At 43.0% G+C, this 20,719-nt stretch overlaps 1 protein-coding gene across 5 annotated transcripts in view; it reads right to left on the bottom strand.

Moving 5' to 3' along the window:
* The window catches only part of Ints10 (integrator complex subunit 10), a 30,463-nt gene extending 10,178 nt beyond the window's left edge, over positions 1–20,285 (bottom strand). For all 5 annotated transcript variants that reach the window (XM_028789065.1, XM_028789062.1, XM_028789066.1 and 2 more), the window contains exons 1-13: positions 20,107–20,285; positions 19,573–19,640; positions 18,182–18,285; positions 17,131–17,270; positions 14,432–14,513; positions 13,808–13,948; positions 11,991–12,162; positions 9,503–9,672; positions 8,574–8,707; positions 6,810–6,963; positions 5,577–5,659; positions 3,863–4,015; positions 3,204–3,312 (exon numbers count right to left, since the gene is read on the bottom strand). In XM_028789065.1, the coding sequence (XP_028644898.1) occupies positions 3,204–3,312; positions 3,863–4,015; positions 5,577–5,659; positions 6,810–6,963; positions 8,574–8,707; positions 9,503–9,672; positions 11,991–12,162; positions 13,808–13,948; positions 14,432–14,513; positions 17,131–17,270; positions 18,182–18,285; positions 19,573–19,640; positions 20,107–20,235 (1,639 nt within the window). In that variant the 5' untranslated portion in view covers positions 20,236–20,285. The remainder of the gene's footprint in view (positions 1–3,203; positions 3,313–3,862; positions 4,016–5,576; positions 5,660–6,809; positions 6,964–8,573; positions 8,708–9,502; positions 9,673–11,990; positions 12,163–13,807; positions 13,949–14,431; positions 14,514–17,130; positions 17,271–18,181; positions 18,286–19,572; positions 19,641–20,106) is intronic.
* Positions 20,286–20,719: the final 434 nt, after the last annotated feature.

Below are 20,719 nucleotides of genomic sequence, written 5' to 3'. Positions count from 1 at the left end.
TCATTCCATCAGAAAGAAGCATTTCTCTTTGGAACTCATGACCCAGTCTGGAAACCACTGATATAAGGCAGCGTCTAGGGATGAGGTTCAGAGCAGGGGAATGAGGCACCCATCCTGGCAAAGCCAACTGCTCCGTATTTACTCACTTTCCAAGCACGGGGACCATGTGTTCTATCAGCCCCACTGAGGACCAGCGCTGAGCAGTCTTGGTTTCTGCAGTCTGTTCCTGCAGAACTGTGCTTCACCATGCCCGTCTCAAAGGCTCAGGTCACTGACAGGCCGGGCAGCAATTTCTGCTGACGACTGTCCACAGTTTCTTTACTTATTCTCCTTGGACATACTGACTGGCTGTGTTTTATTCACCTGAAGGATCTCACTGAAACTTCTAGATGCCACATTTGTATTGACTGTAGTTGCTGCATAATCTTGTGTCAGTCCGTGACTTATCTTCTATTTCTGACCAGTCTCCTGATGGCATTTTAAGTTTAATCTGATCATATTTACCAATGCCTCCTAACAGTCTGCACTCTTTGTAACCTAGGTCCTTCTCTAACTAGAAGACATGAAGATTTTCTTTCAAAATTTCTTCTAAAAGCTTCTAAGTTTTAATTCACATGTAAAATTTAGAATGGCAAATATCGTTGTTGTCTTTTACACCCTCTGAACTGTACTATAACCTGATCTTCAGCTTTCTGTTCAGTGCCATTTTTCAACACCTCTGTCAATGCTACACCACTACTTTAACTACACTACAGCTTCACAACTAACCTTGATGTCAGGCTGAGCCAAGGCTACCAGTCACATGTGTTCCTGATCCAGAGATACCTGGTAGTGATAGTCAGAGGGACAGATTGATTCAAACGTGTTCCAAATTCCTTGCTCCTGTGTGTTGAGAGGCCTCCCTCTTCCCACTCAGCTAGCTACTTTGGTGTCTTCATTGAGAATCTTTTGGGCTATCTGTGTTTGTCTACGTCTTCTTTTTTAAAGATAGATAGATAGATAGATAGATAGATAGATAGATAGATAGATAGATAGATAGATAGATTGACTTTGAGTATGCTGTCATCATGCACACCAGAAGAAGGCATCAGATCCCATTACAGATAGTTGTGAGCCACCATGTGGTGGCTGAGAATTGAACTCAGGACCTCTGGAAGAGCAGTCAGTGCTCTTAACCACTGAGCCATCTCTCCAGCCCACTGGTCTACTTCTTGATACTTTATTCCTTTGCTTATATTTTGCCCATAGTGTCTTACTAATTATAGTTATATAGAAAATTTTATGTTCAGCTGACAATGGTTTCTTTTTCAAAATTTTTTTCACTATTCTGAATTGTACTTCCATATATACAAAATTTCAAATTTACACTCAAAGTTTTTACTTTTAAAAAATGCCTGTTGGGTTTTGGTTGGGATCACACTGAATCTACGAATGCACCTGGGGGAGTGATTAGCACTTTAACAGGACCAAGTCTGCCCATGAGCAACCACGTGGCGTCATCTCAAGGGCTGTTTTCCTTTCTCTCAGAAGTGTCCCATGGAGGACCTGTGTGTCTCTCTATCTATATACTTGATTTTTTAAATGTCATTTTAAACCATAACTAAACATTTCCATTTTTTAAAGCTTATCAGCATGCACAAATTTAATTGCTTTTACATTGAAATGTTTTAGAAATTTTACTTATTAATTTTGGTAGCTTTCAGAAGATCCTCTAGGCTTTTCTACAAACATAAGCAAATGTGCGCTGTGAATTAAGAAACTAGTATCTGTGGAGTCTTTTGATTTATTTATTTTTTGAGTTAAGGTCACAAAGCTGGGTAATCTTTTAAAATTTGTATGCCATCATTCTTTTTTGTTGTCTGATGTTTGGGCTAGTACCTGCTGCTTGGTGAACTTTAGTGGCGATCAACAAACCTTTGTATTAGAAAGAAGCATTCAACATTTTATAGTTAAAGGTGGTACCAGAGAAATCTCCTCCTCTGCCTAGTTTGCTAAAATTGTTTAAAATTACAAATTAGTTCTAAACTTTTCATCTATAAAGACAATTGTGCCTTTTCTCCCACAATCTGCTAAGCAGGGAATCACACTGCTGTTCTGTTATATGTTATGGTACACTGGTCCTGAGGAGTCACTGTTAGTCACTGCTCATCTGACCTGCTAATAGTCCATAGAATCCAATATCTGTACCTGCACATACCCAACATCTGCATGTGTATATAACAGAGACTGACCTGTAGTACTCACTCACTGAAGACCTCATTTGGTTTTATATGTAAGAGTCAGGCTGGCCTTAAAGAATGAGTCCAGAACCACACCCTACTCTGTGAAAGAGCTTTTAGTGACATTTTCTCCTTAAGCTCTTGATAAAAGCCATTTGGACTTGACATTTTCTTTGTGCAAAGATTTTACTGTTGTTGTTGTTTTGTTTTAAATATCAAATTTAATTTCCTTTTGTCACAATAACAGATTTTTTTTCTGTTTCACTTTGTGTCTTGTTTTGTAAGTTGTGCTCATCAGAACTTTCCTATTGCATCTAGGATTTTTTATTTCTTGGCATAAAGTTGTCCACAGATTGCTCTCTTACAGTCCTTCTGACATAACCAGGATGTGTTGTGGTACTGCCTTTTTATACCTGGTATTGATAGTTTGTGGACACCATCTGGATCGATCAATCTTGTTAGAATGCTAGTACTTTCCTGTATATTTCCACAGAAATAACTTGTGATTTTACTCATTTTCTTTATTGTGTTGACTCTGCTCTAGTTATTATTGCTTCCCTCTTCTACTTTACAGTTAGCTTGCATATGTACTTTGAACTTCTTAGGTGGAAATTTATATTGTTAGCTACATATTAGTTTTTTCAAGCAGTATGGAAACAGTTAAAGCTCAAAATGTCCCTGGAGGGATACAGTGACAACCCAAGAGGCATACTGATTAGTCTCTCAAGCTCTGCTAGTGCTAGGCAACACAGGGAAGCTGTCCTTCAGCAATAACAAACTCATGGAGTGGAAGTCAGTTTTGGAGGATACAGATTTACAGCCAAAAGAACCCTTAGTTTTCCAAAGTACACTGTGGTGTGATCTCACTTTTCCACAGTACAGTGTGGTATAATCTCACTAGGAAACATGCTATATCTCAGCACAGGGCCTGAAACTCTGCAGAAACGCCATGGTCAAAGAGTAAAACCTCACTGTATACTGTACCTTTTCTACACTTGGGTTTTCCTTTGGATGGCTCTTCCTGGGACTTCCCTCCATCTGGTATGGGGAGCACCATGTAGCACATCAGATCCAGGACTTTCTCACATGTCATCTGCAGGAGACAAGACCACAGGTACTAACCCAAAGTGCTAAACTGAAACCAATAAACACAACTGCAAACATCTACAGCAGAGCAGCGGCAGCCTGTGTGCATGGAAGTCAGTCAAACCCATGACACCTGTTCAGTGGCCAACAGTGGACACAGAGGAAGCCACAGTCAGATTAAGTCTATGAAATGGAGAGAACACTAATCTATTCTTCACTGTTAAAAATGCCCTAACTTTGTATATACTAATAAGCATATATACCGCCTATCTCTAAACTACATAGCAACTGTAAAGACAGTTTGGGATATATGATACCTTGTGTCAAAAAATAGAACAATAAACAAATAATACTAAAACCCAGTTTGAGGGAAGTTACACTATAGAAACACCAAGTAAAACAAGATCATTGTGATTTTCAGCAGCAAATTATGTAACAGTTTCTGATTGGTTAAGTCAAACTCAAGGAAGCATCGACCTGAAAAACCACTACAGAGGAGAGATGTCCCAGGGAGCTTTGGTGCCTTTGAGAATGCCATATGAGCCTCCAGTACTCACTCTGTACTCCCCCAGAGCAAAGTGACAGGTTGCCAGCTGGATGAGTGCTCTCTGGTGTTCTAAAGTCCCCTGTCCTGTGATCTGTGGCTGAGAAAGGGATCCTTGGAGAGCTGCTAAGTGGTGCAGACTGGCTATTGCCTTCTTATATTGACCCTTGGAAAGAGACAAAGGCAGGAAGCATTGACATTAAAATACATACACACACACACACACACACACACACATGCAACACACACGCACACATACACACATACTTCTGAGTTTATTATGCAAGAAGTAGCGAGTATCTGTAAGACACTTACATGATCATCTCTGGAGGAGAGGTGGACTTAGCAAGAGAATCTAAGTAATGCTAGGTGAAGCTTAGAGCAGCCATCCCTAGGAATCCTCGGTAGATTAGCTCCAGGAACCCCATGGACACCAAGATATGCTCAAGTCCCTACTCTAAGACACTAATATGTTTGCAAATAACCTATATACACTTGCAATTACCACTAGTTTACTAAGATAATTAAAATAAATGCTACATTATAAAATAATGATGAAGGGGAAAGTCTGCATAGGTTTAGTAGGGCCACAATTTGTTGTTCAAATATTGTTATCCACACTGGGTTTAATCTATAGGTGGTGAACATACAATACTGAGAGGCAACTGTACAAAGACTTTCTGAACTCTTAAAAGCAAATAAAATAACAGAGTAGACTAGAACACAGCTCAGCTAGTAAAGTGTTTGTACCACACGCATGGAGACCTGAGTTTGATCCCTAGAACTGGAGTTGTAGGTAAAGTTGATCATGGTTGCATGCATTCAAGAGAACAGACAGGTAGATGCCTGGGTCTCATGGAGCCCTGGGCCAGTAAAAGATCCCGTCTCAAAAATCAAGATGGACAGCCCTTGAGGAAAAATAACACCCAAGGCTGCTTTCTGCTCTCCACAGGAACACATGAATGCACACACAAACTAGCACAGTATTTCTGATAAAGCACATTTTAGATACACCGTTTCTATAGAACCAGCTCACTTCTTATGAAGGACAGAAGCAGCAAGCTGTCCGTGTCAGCATCTGGGTAGCAACTGTCTACTCTCCCCATTCGGGTAGCGACAGGAACTGCAGCAGGCTGCATGGCAGCAAAGAGGGACAGAATGCTTCAACAGGTCATCTTCCAGTGAGGTAAAAACACTGCTTTCTTTGGTAACCCCTACTCAAATACCCAAACACTACATGTTCTCTCTCATATGCGGGTACTGCAGGCAGAGTCATGAGAATAGAAAGGGGACCACAAGTAAGAGAAAGAGCTGAGAGAGGGAGGGTAACAGAGCTTTATGATGACAGAGGGGGAAGGGCACAAAGGGGCGGGTGGGTGGTAGAAAAGTAACATAAGCAAATTCTATTTAAACGCTATAAGGAAACCGAAGATTCTATAAGGTGTTTAAAATGGAAAAACATTAGTTACAAACACTGAGAATCACTTATGCCATCTTCAGTGTGCACGGGGAGTTCTTGCACAAGGACAACAGGAACATGACTGGACATAACAAAAGTCACCAAGGTGTCACAGTGAGACACTGGAGATGAAAGTGGATTACAACCTCACAACCACAAAATACTCCAAGCTGTGAGGCAGTGGACTAGCCTCAGAGAAGGAGAGTGCATCCCTTATGCTAAGCCCAGCTTGCAGCGTCCCACCCTACACAGACAGCAGTCACTCTACCTGGTAGATGATCATATCTGTGAGGAAGATTCTTAGCCACAGCCAGGTGTCCGTCTTCCAAGCCAAACAAATTCTTGTAAATTCTATGTGAGAATTCAAAAGCAAATTCACCCACACTGGTAAACACGGAGGCAGCAAAGGGAAAACACACACACTAATAAAAGATGGACGGATCCTCTCACCACTGCTCTAGACTTCCTGGTCGGCAGTAAAGCCAGGGACACTTCTCACTGACATGCAATGACTCCTTTTGCACACTGTATTTACTTAGGCGTGCGTGTGCACCACGGTGCAGGTGGGGAGGGGAACACAACAGCAAGACTCAGTTCTCTCCTTTCACCTCACAGGTCCCAGGCCATCAGGCCAGGTGGCAAGTGCCTACTGAGGGTATGGCACCAACCCACAGGGTTTCTAAACACCAGCATCTGTAAGCATGTGTTATGTTCCAAGAAGTATACTTCCCATGATCACCCCACGTATCTTGCTCTGTGTTCTAAGACAATGCCTTATGTAGTTACACTATAGCCCATTTATCTTTTTTAAAAAAGGACGATTTATAACTAAAGACAATTTCTTTCAAAATAATCACACACACACATCCACAATAATAAATACAACAAAAGAAACTATCTTCTCTTAGAGAATATAATACAACCTGCCTGACATGGGGATGCCTGGCCATGTGACAGAAGGCCAAGGGACACATGGTCACTGCCTAGCAGGAAATTAATGAACCCCCATTTTCACAGGAAAGCAAAAATTACTTGCTAGCAAACTCAGAGTCAGGAGGATCTGTCAGTTCAAGGCCAGCCTGGTCTACATAGCAAGTTCCAGGCCAGTCAGAGATACATAGTGAGATTCTGTCTCAAGACAGAATCTCCATTTTTCCAAGGCAACGGGGCTGATGGCAGACAAAACCCACATTGCCTGTATTTTGCACTGCTGAACCTAGGCACCTGAGGGAGAAGGGGAACAGCATGAAGTAGACGGGAGAGATACAAACACAGGGAGAAACCAAACACCGTCCTGCTCACTCTGCCCCAACCCTGATGGTAATTCTTGGTCTAGTAGGGGCTCAGAGATGAATGGGTGGTTATCTCAATAGTAGTGGAATAGTTTCCTGTCCAAAAACGCATCCTATGAAATGCGGGAATGCCTAGAGCCGGCTCACTGAGCTTGGAGAGCTGACACTAAGAGATTACACGATGTTGATGACGACAAGCACACGCTCACCTTTGTCAAGGAATTCCAGAGAGTAGAGTAGCTCCCAGCTCTCCCTGGCCAGTTTGAAGCTCTCCAGGACTTCGATGGAGTTGCTGAGTTCAGCTTTACTGACAACAATGTGCCGATTTCTGCCTTTCGCTGAACATTCTTCATCATCTGAACTCTGCTTGTGGGATGGGGAGAACATGCTTCATTGAAGGTGACTAAGTGCACTCACAGACTGAAACATCATTTAGTCTTTGTTCTGAACATTGTCTTCTATGGCTTTTCTATCAAAGAATATTACACGTGTACAGCCTTCCTAAATTAACTTGATCTCTGATGATCAATGTATGACTTTCATCTTGACATTCTCATGCAGTCAAATTGTACCTTTAAAAGTAAGTTTGTTGGTTTCTGAAGAGAAAATTTTATAAATCCAAAACACATCACTTAATTAAAGTCAAATCAAAGCAGATTCTTACACTGAGAGTGTGTAAGTGGCACTCACTGTAGTTTCCTTTCCTTAATATGTGACATTAATTTGGTTCCTCAGAACAGTCTGTCACACAGGAGAATGAGGTGGAGTCCAAGCTTTCTCTACATGATGCCCCTCTTGCTCTGTACACATGTCCAGGCCACACCCATGTCACCTTCCACTCTGCTGAGAGGTGTGAGTCTGGAATTTGCATGTATCTACTTAGGAATGTCCTCTATGATTTATAGGAAAGATTTAGAGTTGTGAGTCACCTGACATGGGTGGTGGGAACTAAACTCTGGTCCTCTGGAAGAGCAGCAGGTGCTCTTAACCACTGAGCCATTCCTTCAGTCCCAGGTGCCTCCTGTCTAAAGGCCTTTCTCTCTGTCTTCACATTTTTGTGTCCTGCTGCTCCTTTCACTTCAGGAATGACACACACACACACACACACACACACATACACGCACACTTTTCACAAGCGAAATCTAACTGCTGGACATCCTATTTCATCAGAGTTCTGTTCTATAGCAAATAGTGGTAAACTAAGACCCTATCTACTGTCATAAATAGTGAATTCTATAGTGTTGCAACCCGTGAAAGACAGTTCTGTTTCCAAATTAGGTCAGACACTTATGAAAGAACCTGAGTTTTGGGGGAAGACATTCTGAACAGCATGCAAAAGTTTGAGAAGTCCAGCTTGAAATACATATGGACACTGAAGCTCTGAGAGGAGGCACTGATGCAACAGTCATGGACTGAAGGGAACACACATACGTGTGTGCCTAAAAGCAGGACCACCGTGTGGTCAGCTCCCAGGCCCATGATATGAGCTGTCCAGTGGGGCTGACCAGGCTGCCATTTCCATCCTGAGGCCAACATCCACCACAGCGTCCTACTTCAGCAGCCAACAGCTCCCAGGAGGTTTTATAAACGTAATCAACACCAATCTGTCAAAACATGGTTATGTAACTCAAAACAGGCTTCCTAGACCTTGACCCTCCCAGGCTGCTGGCTGTTCTGGACGGTGTAAGATGTCTGGCTCTGTTCCTGGCTTCTATCCACTAGATGGCAATTACTGATTCCCCCTCACAGAGTCACAGGTGTGACCACCAAAAATGTCTCCAGACATGGTCAGACGAACCAAGGAGACAGAAGGGGTACCAAGTTGCCTCCACTGAAGGCAACTAACTTATACTTAATTATACTATCATGCATTTAATAAGTCGTATTATTTTAGCTCCAAAATCACATTTACAAAGACTCATCTCTGGCAAACGATGCACACAATCTGTTAGCAGTTAAGTGGAAAGGGTTACCATGGTTTTTTCTCTCCCCTCAGCTAGCTTCCTCTTCTTGTGTATGTGTTTACTGCGATCGGTTTCTACCTCACCGTACACATTGGCTACATCTTCCAGAAGAACTAGTGGAGCCTGGCTTGGGGCGTTAGGACCTGCACAAAGGACATGAACGTGAGAAATTAAGTGAGATGGGGAGCAGCGGCCATGAGCAGGAGGCAGGAGGGCAAATGCCACCTCAACATAGAGCTTTCACAAAATACGCCCAGTGTGACCGACTAACACAAGCATACACACAGACAAGAAAAGAGGCTCTATGAATCTACACTAAACAGTTTACAGAGGTGCGCCTTCAGTGCTGAAACAAATGATGGTTCCTTCTGCGCATTTGCTCTTATGTATCTGTGTTTAAGCAATGACCATGTAGTATAATACGATCATGAACGTTACATGTACATCCTAACAACATGCTACAAGCAAAAACAGAACATATGAAAATCCATAAGTCAACATGCAATGTATATATAATGTATAGTTTATTTAAATCTTTGTATATTGTGCTGTATTCATAAAAATCTGTTTTCAGGTTTAGGGCTGAATTTTGTGTTTAGGACTTTCTGAGAAAGGATGCAGGCTGTCCTTGAACTCCTGATCCTGCATTCTCATCCTCCAAAGTGTTGATTTCCTTTCAAACAGAGATATCAGTATCCCTATTTAGTTTTATATGACCACTATAGGTCTTAATGTAGAAATTCCTAGTGAAAAACATTTATATAAAAACTTAAGACAATCTAAACCAAATGAAATCATCAATGACAAAGGGTACTGGTACTACCCTACGGCGTTTTAATCCCACAGCACTGGTGGAGGTAGAACACTATAAACTTCTGTCTCCTTCCTACGCACACTAAGCCAACATCTGGGTTTTATACAAGAACACGCGCACTAGCCTTGGAAGAGAGACGGCTGTATGCTGCTGACGTACTGGAACGCACTCTTGAAGAACACGAGCATTGTGGAATAGAGCACTTGGTTTTTATAGTTGGCGTGAGCCTCGCTGTCAAAGCTGTTCATGTATCTGCAGAGCTCCTTCATCCGGTGCAGCATGTCACTGCAGCTTCTGATGGGACGGGGACAAGAACCACATTACTGCTTGTTAGCAAAAGCCCAGGAAAAAAGCTCCCCGAGAAGCATGCACTGGCCAGAGGCAAGCAGGTAGAGGCTTTAATAAAGCTTTAAAAATGATTTTTATATGATTTATTTTTGTTTTATGTACATTAGTGTTTCTGACTGCATAAATGTCTGTGTAAAGGTGTCAAATCCCCTGGAGCTACCATCTGGGTGCTGGGAATTGAACCCAGGTCATCTGAGTGCTCTTAACTGCTGGGCCATCCCTCCAGTCCCTTAAAAAACTGTACAATTGATATGGTACATTGTGATAATCTGATATAGTATATGATCAAATCAGGGTAATGAACATGTCTAGCTCCTTACACATTAAAAAAATGTGTGTGTGTGTGTGTATGTACACACACACACACACACACACACACTTTTTTTCCACAAAGGCCTAGTGTAACATTTTAATACATATGTACCATATATAAATCAAACCAGGGTAACTAAATTTCTTTTTGAGACAGAGTTTACTATATTTTCCTGGCTTGTCTGGAAGTCACTACATAGAGGTACTTGGCCTTGATCTAACAGAGATCTACCTGCTCTGGCCCCTGAATGCTAGGATTAAAGGCATGTACCACCAGGCCAGGCCCTTGGGTCTTTAGGCTTCTGCCTTCATATCATTACTTGGGAAACTTCAAGCTCCTCTATTCAAATTATGTAAATTAAACACATAATAAGCTATCACAGGGCTGTGGTGCAGCGGTGGAGAACTTGCCCGGCGTCATCAAGAACCCGGGTTCAATCCTCAGCACCACATACAAGGTACGTTATTGTGTATTACCATTCGCCTCCTGCTCTGTGGGACCCCAGAGCTTATTTTTCTTTAATAATTATATTTGGATATTGTTAGCAATGTTTGACTATTTCCCTCGCTACTACCACTCCCAGGCACATACAACCGCTAGTCTATATCCCAAATGTCATTATTAACATCCACACACGAGGGAATATGGGGATGTGCCTGCGTCTGACTCTTTATGTCATCTAGGCCCTTCCATTTTGCCAAGACTGATGTACTATGACGCTTTATGACTAAATAATATTGTAATATAATACCTATATCACACATTCACATTTTATCTGTTCAGGGGCATTTTAGACTGGTTCCATAACACAGCCACTGCGAACGGTACAGTAACAAACATAAATACGCAGGTGTCTCTTTGATATGCTAATTCCCTTTAGAAACAACAGCTGGATCGTAAGGTAGATCTACCTTCAGATTTCGTGGGGCCCCCACGTTATTTTGCATAATAGCTGTACTAATTTACATGCCTGTCAACAGCTCGGTGTCAGTTTTTCTCCGTAGTAAGTATTTATTATCTCTCATCTTTACAGCATTGCATCAGTCACTGCAAGTTCTTCAGAGACATGTCTATTAAAGTTATTCCTTATTGTTTGCATGAGTGGTGAATTCCCCCTTCTGACCTGGAGCTATGAACAACCTCATGACAGAAGCATGACAGGTTACCTCTTCTCCGCATGACTTCATACACGATCAAGCCCTCAGCATCATCTCTGTTTACAATTATTTTGTTACTACTACTACTACTACTGTAATCAGGGTTTCTCTGTGGCTGTTATTATTATTATTATTATTATTATTATTATTATTATGTTATTATTTTAAGTCTGGGTTTCTCTGTAAAGCACTGGCTATCATGAAACTCACTCTGTAGACTCTGGCCTTGAAGTCTGCTTTCCAGCACTGTTTTACTCTGTGTGTGTGTGTGTGTGTGTGTGTGTGTGTGTCGCACAGGGTACGGGTGCTATCAGAGTACAGTAAGTGCATGTGCATGTAAAGACCTAAAGTTGATGTCAAAGGTCTGTCTTGGTCACTTTCCACACTGTTTACTGAGAAAGGGCTCACTCAAGGCTTGTTTAAGGCTGGAACAAGCCAGTTCAAGCTTGTCTAGCTGGTCAGTTTGCCCCAGGAATTCCGTCTCAGCCTCTTCAGTGCTGGGATTCCAGGCAGCTGTTGGGCATGCCCAGGAAGTGTGTTCCTAACACTTGTGCATCGAGCACTTGATCCAGCGGGCAATCGCCCTTCCTCGTCCAACACCATTTTAGGCGTTTACCCTTCAGTTAGGAGTCTTTGGACCAGATAAAAAACTACCCTCTTCTCGTGCATAAATAACAACTTTTACAAAAACTTCCCCCAAAGAAGTGTATCTGCACAAGATACTGATTTTTTAACAAACTGGTTTTGTTTTCGAAAACTTTGATAATCAATACTAGAAATAAACTCTACGTTACCGTCTCCCTTTATCCATTTGCCACTCGCATCTCATTCCGACAACATTCAGAATCTTAAACAACCTCTCCCAGGGGTCTACGATGTGGGATGATTTCTCAGTCAGTCCTTCTATTATATACTTCTGAGAGCTACGTTTGCTAGGCGACATTAAATCAGATGTATCTTGTGTACCTGAGACATGAGAAAAAATAACCTACAATTAGTATCACTACTTATTTAAATGGTACTTGACAGACAAAAAATATGACTCTTTATTCAAAAGACAAAAGTACTGTACATCACAATAGGGGCAAAAACTCATAGGGACAGGAAAAAAAACGCAAAAAAACCAAAAACCCACAACCCTGTAAGCTACAATTACTATCACTTCCTTATGTGGCACTGGACAGAGAAGACAAAGGTCTAAATCTTCACTCAAAAGGATGTCTGCCCTGACACACCGGCAGCACAGTGCCCCAAAGCCGGTTCCCTCAAAGATCATGCTGGAACTCAAGCTCCGATCACCCAGGAGCCGAGAGCCTCAGACGGGGCAAGGGAGGAGCCGAAGCTGCAGGAGAACCCCAGGACACTTCCCGGCTCCCCAGAGTCTGGAAATGGACACTGACACCCACAGATCCTCACAGAGCAGAGCACAGTGAACACTTAGAGGGAAATCTGAGATAAAAAAATGAATAATGACCAAGCAAAGGACCAGAGGCACAGTCCTGAAAAGATGACAGTTCCCCAAGGAGCCCACAGGCCTGTCGCCCAGGAGCTTGCCAGTGCTGCTCAGGGCTAAGGACGGGACCGGAAGACAGGTCAGGACACTGAACACTCCTGCATTTATTGTTGTTTTCATGGCTGTTTATTGAGGGGCATAGATTTGGGTGGTTCTCTCTCTTTTTACCCTTCTTTCTTGTGTTAGAAAGCTTTATTTTTTTTACTTCATAACATTTTAATTAAAACATAGTTAAATCATTTTCCCTTTCCATTCCTCCCGACAACACGTGACTTCCAACCATAACGTTTAAAACATGAAGAAAAAAAAAATTTCCTAGTGAAGAAGTTATGAAGTCCCAAAGAAACCATTTTTCCAGCTAGGCAATGTGTTTAAGTATTAAAAAGAGTCAAAAGGTTTTTTAAATAAAAAACTTTAAAGCTATAATAGTAATTTATTAGTAAAGAAAGACAAAACTTTTAATAGATTTTGTGTAGGCTGAGTCTACAGCGTTTCTAAGTCCACAGCTGCGTGCAGCGAATTGAGGCCTTCCCTTCCTCATCCCTCCCACACCCAGTCAACTTCCAGTCCTGCAAGCTCCACCGATGGCGAGTGCCACAGTCAGGTGCATTGTCTGTCACATGCAATGCTCTTTCAGGAATTCTCTCTGTTTAGGGATACATAACATATGTCACTGTTGTCTACAGTATTCAGTACAGTAACTGTACTGCTCTGTACTTTAGGGGCAATAAGCTAGCCCACATGGACCTGGGCCCATGGCATAGTGGGCTATACCATCTAGCTTGGTATACCTATGCTGTTCATACAGTAAAATCGCTAACAACACGTGTGTGGGGTGACTGGGGAGGCTGAGAACACAGGAAGTAGCTTCTGAACTATGGCACCTGTGTGATGTTTAGCAACCAGACTATTTCAGTCAAGGGATAGAACTGATTACAGAGAAAAATCTTAGCTCTTAATTATTATACTTTTTCTCCTAGGAGCATCTTTTAGGAAAACTACCAAACTAGCACACAAACAGAGAGCAACAATTAGTGGGACTTCCAAATGACTTTAGCAAAGCCAGTCTCAGGAGGGCTGTAGGATGCTTGCACTTACCTTGATGCTGATTTTCCAATTGTGTGGACCGAGTGACATAGTTGATGTAAAATTCAGCTGCTTTGTTCAAGTATTTATATAACAGATTGGCAGGCAAGCGAACGTCATGGTTGTTGATTATTAGAGGAAGGACATCACAAACTGTTTAAAGGAGGAAATGGACTGATCAGGTTGTTTACAATAGAGTTTAGACAGAAATTAATTCATTCTGTTGACTGAACGTAGTGCCTAAAACATATAGGGGGAAATCAGTTGTGGCACAACTGTTGAAATCTGCTGTACAAACAGACATCAGAGGAGGGAGCCAGGAAGGAACATGTCACGCCTGTGGATCTGACACCATGGCGAGAGATCTGCCACCGGCCTTCGAGGAAGCTCAAGTGTCCATGACTAGGCTTCATATGTACACACATGCTATCAGAGGTCTGGCACGTTAAATGACGCACAATTAAGAGTTGTTTAAAATGCTTTGCAACTTGAGAAAATAAAAGCAGGATGAAATTTTATGTCAAAGAGCTCATTTGCTCTTTGACATAACCCCTGAAAGTGACTTAACCCCTGAAATGACAATTCCAGGTACTCCACTTACCCCAAAGAAATAATACCAAATACAATATTTCTTACCAAATAGCTTTCTAAAGCAGTTAACAGGAGATTCTTGTTCTTCAATGGTCTCAGCTTCCAGCAGTGCCTCCCCGAGGCCAACCTGTTTTAGAATAAAAACTCATTTAAATGTGTGCAGTAAGATGTCAGAATTACAGAAAGAAGCAGTATTCTCTGATTTATCACATAGATTTCTCAAAGAAACAAACCATTCTACTTTAAGGACTAGAAACATCAGAGTACGTCAGTGACACTGCCCGGAAGATCAAGTTCACTGACTACCTGTCCATTCTTGTCCCATTCTGCTCTGAACTAGCAAAGTTAAAGGGGTAACAAAATGTCTACAGAAGCTCCAGCTCAGCACTGGAGGGAGAGCAGATAATCATAGCTGGAGAGATCTTCTAAGAAACTGAAACCAACTTCACACTCTGTCAAGACACGCAAGACTGACAACGAGTACTCTCAGAGACCCCAGGAGACAACCACACAGTTTGTGAAGCACGGGACAAAAATGTCTTGGGTTTTAAGGCTACCTTCCTCTCACAGGTAACCTAACACAGCAGAAAGTCTCTTATCAAAATGCACCCAAATGTTCAATTCATTCTTTGTAATGCTGTACAGATCTCTGAGGTGAGAGCAGAACAGTCCAAAAGATCACATGACATACAAAGTTAAAAGCCATTGCAATGATCAAAGAATGTATGGTCTGAGTTGTGTCCCCCAAACTCATATCTACTGAGGACCTAAGGATGTGTCTGTATATAGCCCTGTGTGGCTTACAATACGGGTATGGCCTAGGAACTGTAACATTAGGCAATTCCATCACACAGCATATATCATGACCCATACTGTCACTGGACAGTATAATTTCACAGGACCACTGTCATGTATATAAACCATTATTGACCAAAATCACATTATGGGCTGGATGACTACATAGCTCACCCTCAGAAAAAAGCATTGTCTATGTAGACAAGGTTAGTTAAAATGAGGTCATTTTGGAATAGGCCAAAATACAGTGACTGGCATTCTAAAGAATGTCAAGGAAAGACAGAGACACACAGAGGAAAGGACCAGGTAACAACAGAGCAAAGAACTGGAGTGAAACAGCTAATAACTGACAACACTAGAAGGACTAAATCCTGGGGCCTTTAGGGGTAACCAACATCTTCCTTTAGGATTGCAGCTTTGAGAATTGTGAGGAAATACCCCACTTCTGGTGTTCTGTAATGGCAGATGTAGAAAGGTAATCAAGGAAATAGGGAAAAAGTTAACTAGGCCAGGCACCAGAAAAATGACATGGGCAAAGGTGACAACAGACTAGCCACTGTGCCCTGGGGCTTCCCTCAGGCACCATGCATAGCTGTCTGGCGCCTGTCAGCCCCAGCCCAGGACATCATCTTGCTGAAATAGATGCCATGGAAAGGGTGGTGCCACAGTCGGATACGAATGCCATCCTTGCCGTAACTCTTTACCATGTAGTTGTTGGCACAGACACTGGCAGCCTCCAGTGCTTCAGAAGAGAGCTGTTTAGATTCATCTGACACCATGTGGCCACAAAGTGGGAATTCATCAACTTTTACGTTCTTCTGTCCCAAGTCAAAGATCCAGATCTTAGCATCAGACACACCACAGGAGAAATGAGACTTGGGGTATGTTTGTTCTTACAATACCAGTAACACCTTACAGCTGGGGTGTCAGCTGGTCGGTGGAGTGCCAGAGGGGGAAAAAACCAATTTTTTTCTTAACAGCAGCTTTTTTTTTTAACTGACAAGGACAGGGCTTTTTCATACTCAATAAAAAGGTAGAAGGTTTTCCTTCTCTGAGCAATAAAGGTTGGAGCTTATATTTCATCTAGAATGAGTGAATTCTCTCCACGCTGGTGCTTACTCAATGAAGCCTGCTTGTGGGGGCTTTTGCTACATCCACCATGTATGTATGTATGTATGTATGTATGTATGTATATATATATATATGTACGTACATATAAACGTATATAAGTATACGTGTATATATGTAATTATGCATGAATACTTGTGGAGTGGATGAAACAGGTGGTCGGGCCCGACAAAATATGTAAACATGTCTGTGTATAAATATGTGTGTTTCTGTGCATACTGCACACACAGACCTTCTGCGAGCATGACTTTCTTTTTCTGGCTGACTAAAAGGTAATTGCTCCAAGCCTCCCTCTCACCTGGTCAAAACGAGGGAGGCTTCAGGGCAAGAGAGAAAGTAGCCTTAGTAATAAATCCTCTACTGAATTCCCTGACAGCAGATGCTAATGGCCAGAGAATTACAAAGTAGCTTTATAAAGGAAGTGAGACTTACGTTTCTAGCACTTATTTGAGCATACAGAATTAATTACAAAGTTTATAAAGTAAGAGGTTTTCCAATGCTTATTCAAAGCATATAGAATTATAAAGCAAGTTCATAAACAGTTAAGCTTTCCAGTGCTTATTCAAGCACAGAGAACTATAAAGTAAATAACAAGAGAGATAAAGAGTTAAGTTTCTTCACCAAAGCACAGAACAGTAAGAAAGAGTTAAGCTTCCTACAAGGCGGGAGAATCATCAGTCTTTCGGCCTGCGTCCAATGCTGTGTCGCTGAGGCCAGGCAGCCCCGTGCCAGCTGTGCCTTCTAGAAATGTGTAATGAGCCGAGGAGACGACGGCCCAGCAACTGTCTCTTTCCTTAAAGACCCAGGCAGAGCAGGCCTACCCCGTGTTGCACCACTGTCTCAGGGAAACGCCTCAGCAGCAGCAGCAGCATCTCGGACCGTTCCAGCGTGTTGAAGCACTGCTCTGTCACCTTCAGTAACATCTCGCACTGGACCCGACCCGGAAGGGTTTCAAATAAACCTGTCAACAACATTTCACCTGTAAAATTTTCTCTTCTTCCCCCCCCCCCCCCCGCAAAGAAAATAGGCATTTTTCCATTCGTAAAATACTCATTATTCATCTGCAAACTAGCAGAATGATCATGAAACATTTGGAGGCCTGACAATCCAGGGGGCAGGATTCAATCACCACAGAGCTACCTACACTCAGACAGAGGCACAGACTTACTTAAGTTGAAATAGCCAACACCACCTGCTTGCCAATTATATAGAATTGGGAGTCTTTGACAGCAATCAACGCAGACATTTGATACATTTTTCCTCTCTTGTGAAGATCTGGTTTATCTGTGATGGTTTGTATATATTTGACACAGGGAGTGGCACTATTAGGAGGTATAGCCTTGTTGGAGTAGGTGTGTCACTGTGGGTGTGGGATTTAATATCTTAGACTTAGCTGCCTGGAAGCCAGTATTCTACTAGCAGCCTTCAGATGAAGATGTACAACTCTCAGCTCTTCCTGCACCATGCCTGCCTAGATGCTGCCATGTTCCTGCCTTGAAGACAGTTGACTGAATCTCTGAACCTGTAAGCCAGCCCCAATTAAATGTTGTCCTTCTAAGAGTTGCCTTGGTCATGGTGTCTCTTCACAGCAGTAAAACCCTAACTAAGACATAACCATGTTCTGGTTATTGTAAAATATGTTCAAAATAAACTCAATCTTCTGATCTCATTGACAGACTACCATCACACAGGGACACTCAAAGTCTTCTGAGTAAATGTTGAAAGGACCAACTGATATCACTGTAGACTTTCATTGCCTAGAATAAAAAATAATGTGGGTCTTACTATGACAGGTGTGACTGAGATGTCTATGACAGATATGACATTCCAGAAGTGGCCATTTATAAACTATTAGACTGTAACTGTACTCACTCCTTAAAAATTGGGTTTGCTTATCTTGCGAATCATTCCTCAACGCTGACGTTATGATACTGATTTCCCTCCACACCACTGGCTGGTCTGGGAAATTCACAAACCTGTTTTTAAGATGAATGCAAAAAGTAGGACGTGAAATTCAAACAAGTACGAGTAGAACAAGCCTTTAGAGAAACACACTTTTCTTTAGGTAATGATTATATACGTCTGAACAAAAAAGCAAAGTAAATAATAACACAAAAATAATCTGTTAGTTTAAAAAACTGAGACTACTCATAAAAGTCTTTAGACGTTTTTGTGACTGAGGGGCTGGAGATGTAGCTCATTTGTTAGACTGGTTTCTCATCATGCACAAAGCCCTGGGTCCCATCCCTGTACTCCACCTCTATTCTACTTCTGTACAGATGAGATGTGGCTGTGAAGGCCTGTAGTCCCAGTGTTTGTGACACAAAGGCAAGAAGCTCAGAAGTTCAAGGTCACCCTCAGAGGCTTTAATGAATCTGAACCCACAGCAATCTGGGACACAGGAGACCTGGTCTCAGAAAGAAAACAACCAAAAGCAAGCCCAGAGCCATCACTCATTCATCCTTGACATCCACGTTGTGACCTGTCACCTCCAGCTCCTGTTGCCACGCCTTCCCCACCAGGATGGACTGTATACTTAAACCCTGAGTCCTCACACCCTTCCTTTCTGAGTTGCTTTCCATCAGTCACAACAACAGAAAAAGTAATACTCTCTTAAAACAACAACAACAAAGACAAACCACAGGCCACAAATAACCAAAGAGAACAGTTGTACTGATACTCAGTGTCGTTGGTAGTATGAGAAGCACAAACTTAAGAAACAATATAGTAAGATACCATTTTCCCCAAGACACAGGCCTGGTGTGTTGGTATAGCCTGTGTCCCAGCTACAAAGGAGGCTAAGACAAGAGAAGCATGTGAGTCTGAGTTCAAAACCACCCTGCCCAACAAAGTGAGACTCCTCTGTCTCATGAGAAAAAAAAGGGCAAAAAAAGGGGGGTGTGTGGCATGGAAGAGATGAACATCAGGTTGGTAAAAATGTGGAAAACTGGCAATTCATATATATACACATATACGTACATATTTCATTCACACACACACACACATTTCATTCTATCAATTGCTGTTTGAATGTTTGTAATGAACCTATGATTCTTAAATCACTGGCTACACATTTTGGGATTAAAATTGAAGAATAAAAAGTCGTCTCTGCAGAAGGCCTGCTGGCAATTAAGAAAGCCTGAATTCTAGGTACCAGGGAAGTGGGTGATCTTGCAGAGCCCCAACTACTATTATTGTTAATATCTGAAAAGGGCCCCTTCAGATATCAACAATAGCTCCCGGAACGATCCCAGTTAACTCACATGTCATACAGCAACCTCCCTGCGGTGGCAGTCCTCTCAGCATTCCGTTCGATAGTGTACATCTCATACTGAAACAAGGCAGACAGGGTCAACGGCTTCCACGGCGGTAGATGGTCCGGCTCCAGCCCACCTGCAGCACTGCTCAGAGGTGGACCTTCACCCAGAACACCCCCAAGGGAAACGAAAGCCTGGTGGCCCAGAATTCAGGACTGGGACTCTGGGTTCACTCCATCCGCAGGGCTTCTGGGATCAAGTGGGGTAGTAACATGCCAAAAGAAGCAGGAACTGGACAGATGGCTGCCACCATGATCAATGAATGAGTGCCCTGGGCTCTAGAGGCGAAGATGCATTGTGAAGGATCAATCAGACCCGAATCTACTGTGTGGTCCCCGCCTTTGCAGGCGCTGGGGGAGGGTTGGTCAACTGTCCCGTGGAGAAGGGTAGGAGCGACTTGGGGAGGGGGGCAGCGGCCGCGCAAAGCGCCCGGGGCCACTGGGCTCTGCCAAGCGTGGAGACGCGCCGAGTCTGACTCACCTGAATGTTGAAGTCGGTCGGGTAGAGGCTTCGGGCCGTGATCAGCCACGCCTTGGCTGCCCACAGGTCCTGGGGCACTAGCTCCCGGGCTCGCTGCACCAGGAACTCACAGTCGCCCTGGGCCGACATGGCCCCGGCTTCTAGCCCTTCCGGTACGGGACTCTCGGGCGCCGCCAACCCCGGGCAGCCACTGCGCATGCCCAGAGGCCAGCCAACCACACGCCGCAGAGGCTCTGTTGAGTCCTCTGGAAACTACGGAGTACTGGATTTTTCATCTCTCGGATTGCCATCTCTCGAATGGCCTGGGAGTATGCGCCAGAACCGGCATCCCTGTGCTCCAGTTCTTGCGTTCTCCTTGGACTCCAAGCGGGATTCTAAAGGACTGGGACACGCACAGACACCGAGCCTTGGTCCTTGAATGTAAACAAACCTGGTGCCCAGGGTTGAGATGTAGTTGGAAAGTGTCGCGGAGGGCTGGGCCTCAACTGTGCACAGAAGACCCCATTCTCGCAAGCGGAAAGATCTTGTTGCTTTTGAGCTCTGCCGACATCTTTGCCCCACCCCCGTCCCGCCACTGTTTCCCTTGAATCTATTCTTTTTCTCCAATACAGAA

This window comes from Grammomys surdaster, unplaced genomic scaffold, assembly GCF_004785775.1.
Source record: "Grammomys surdaster isolate TR1022 unplaced genomic scaffold, NIH_TR_1.0 125780, whole genome shotgun sequence".
Lineage (NCBI taxonomy): Eukaryota > Metazoa > Chordata > Mammalia > Rodentia > Muridae > Grammomys > Grammomys surdaster.
Note: the sequence above shows the minus strand (reverse complement) of the source record. Positions and strands in the feature narration are given on the sequence as shown.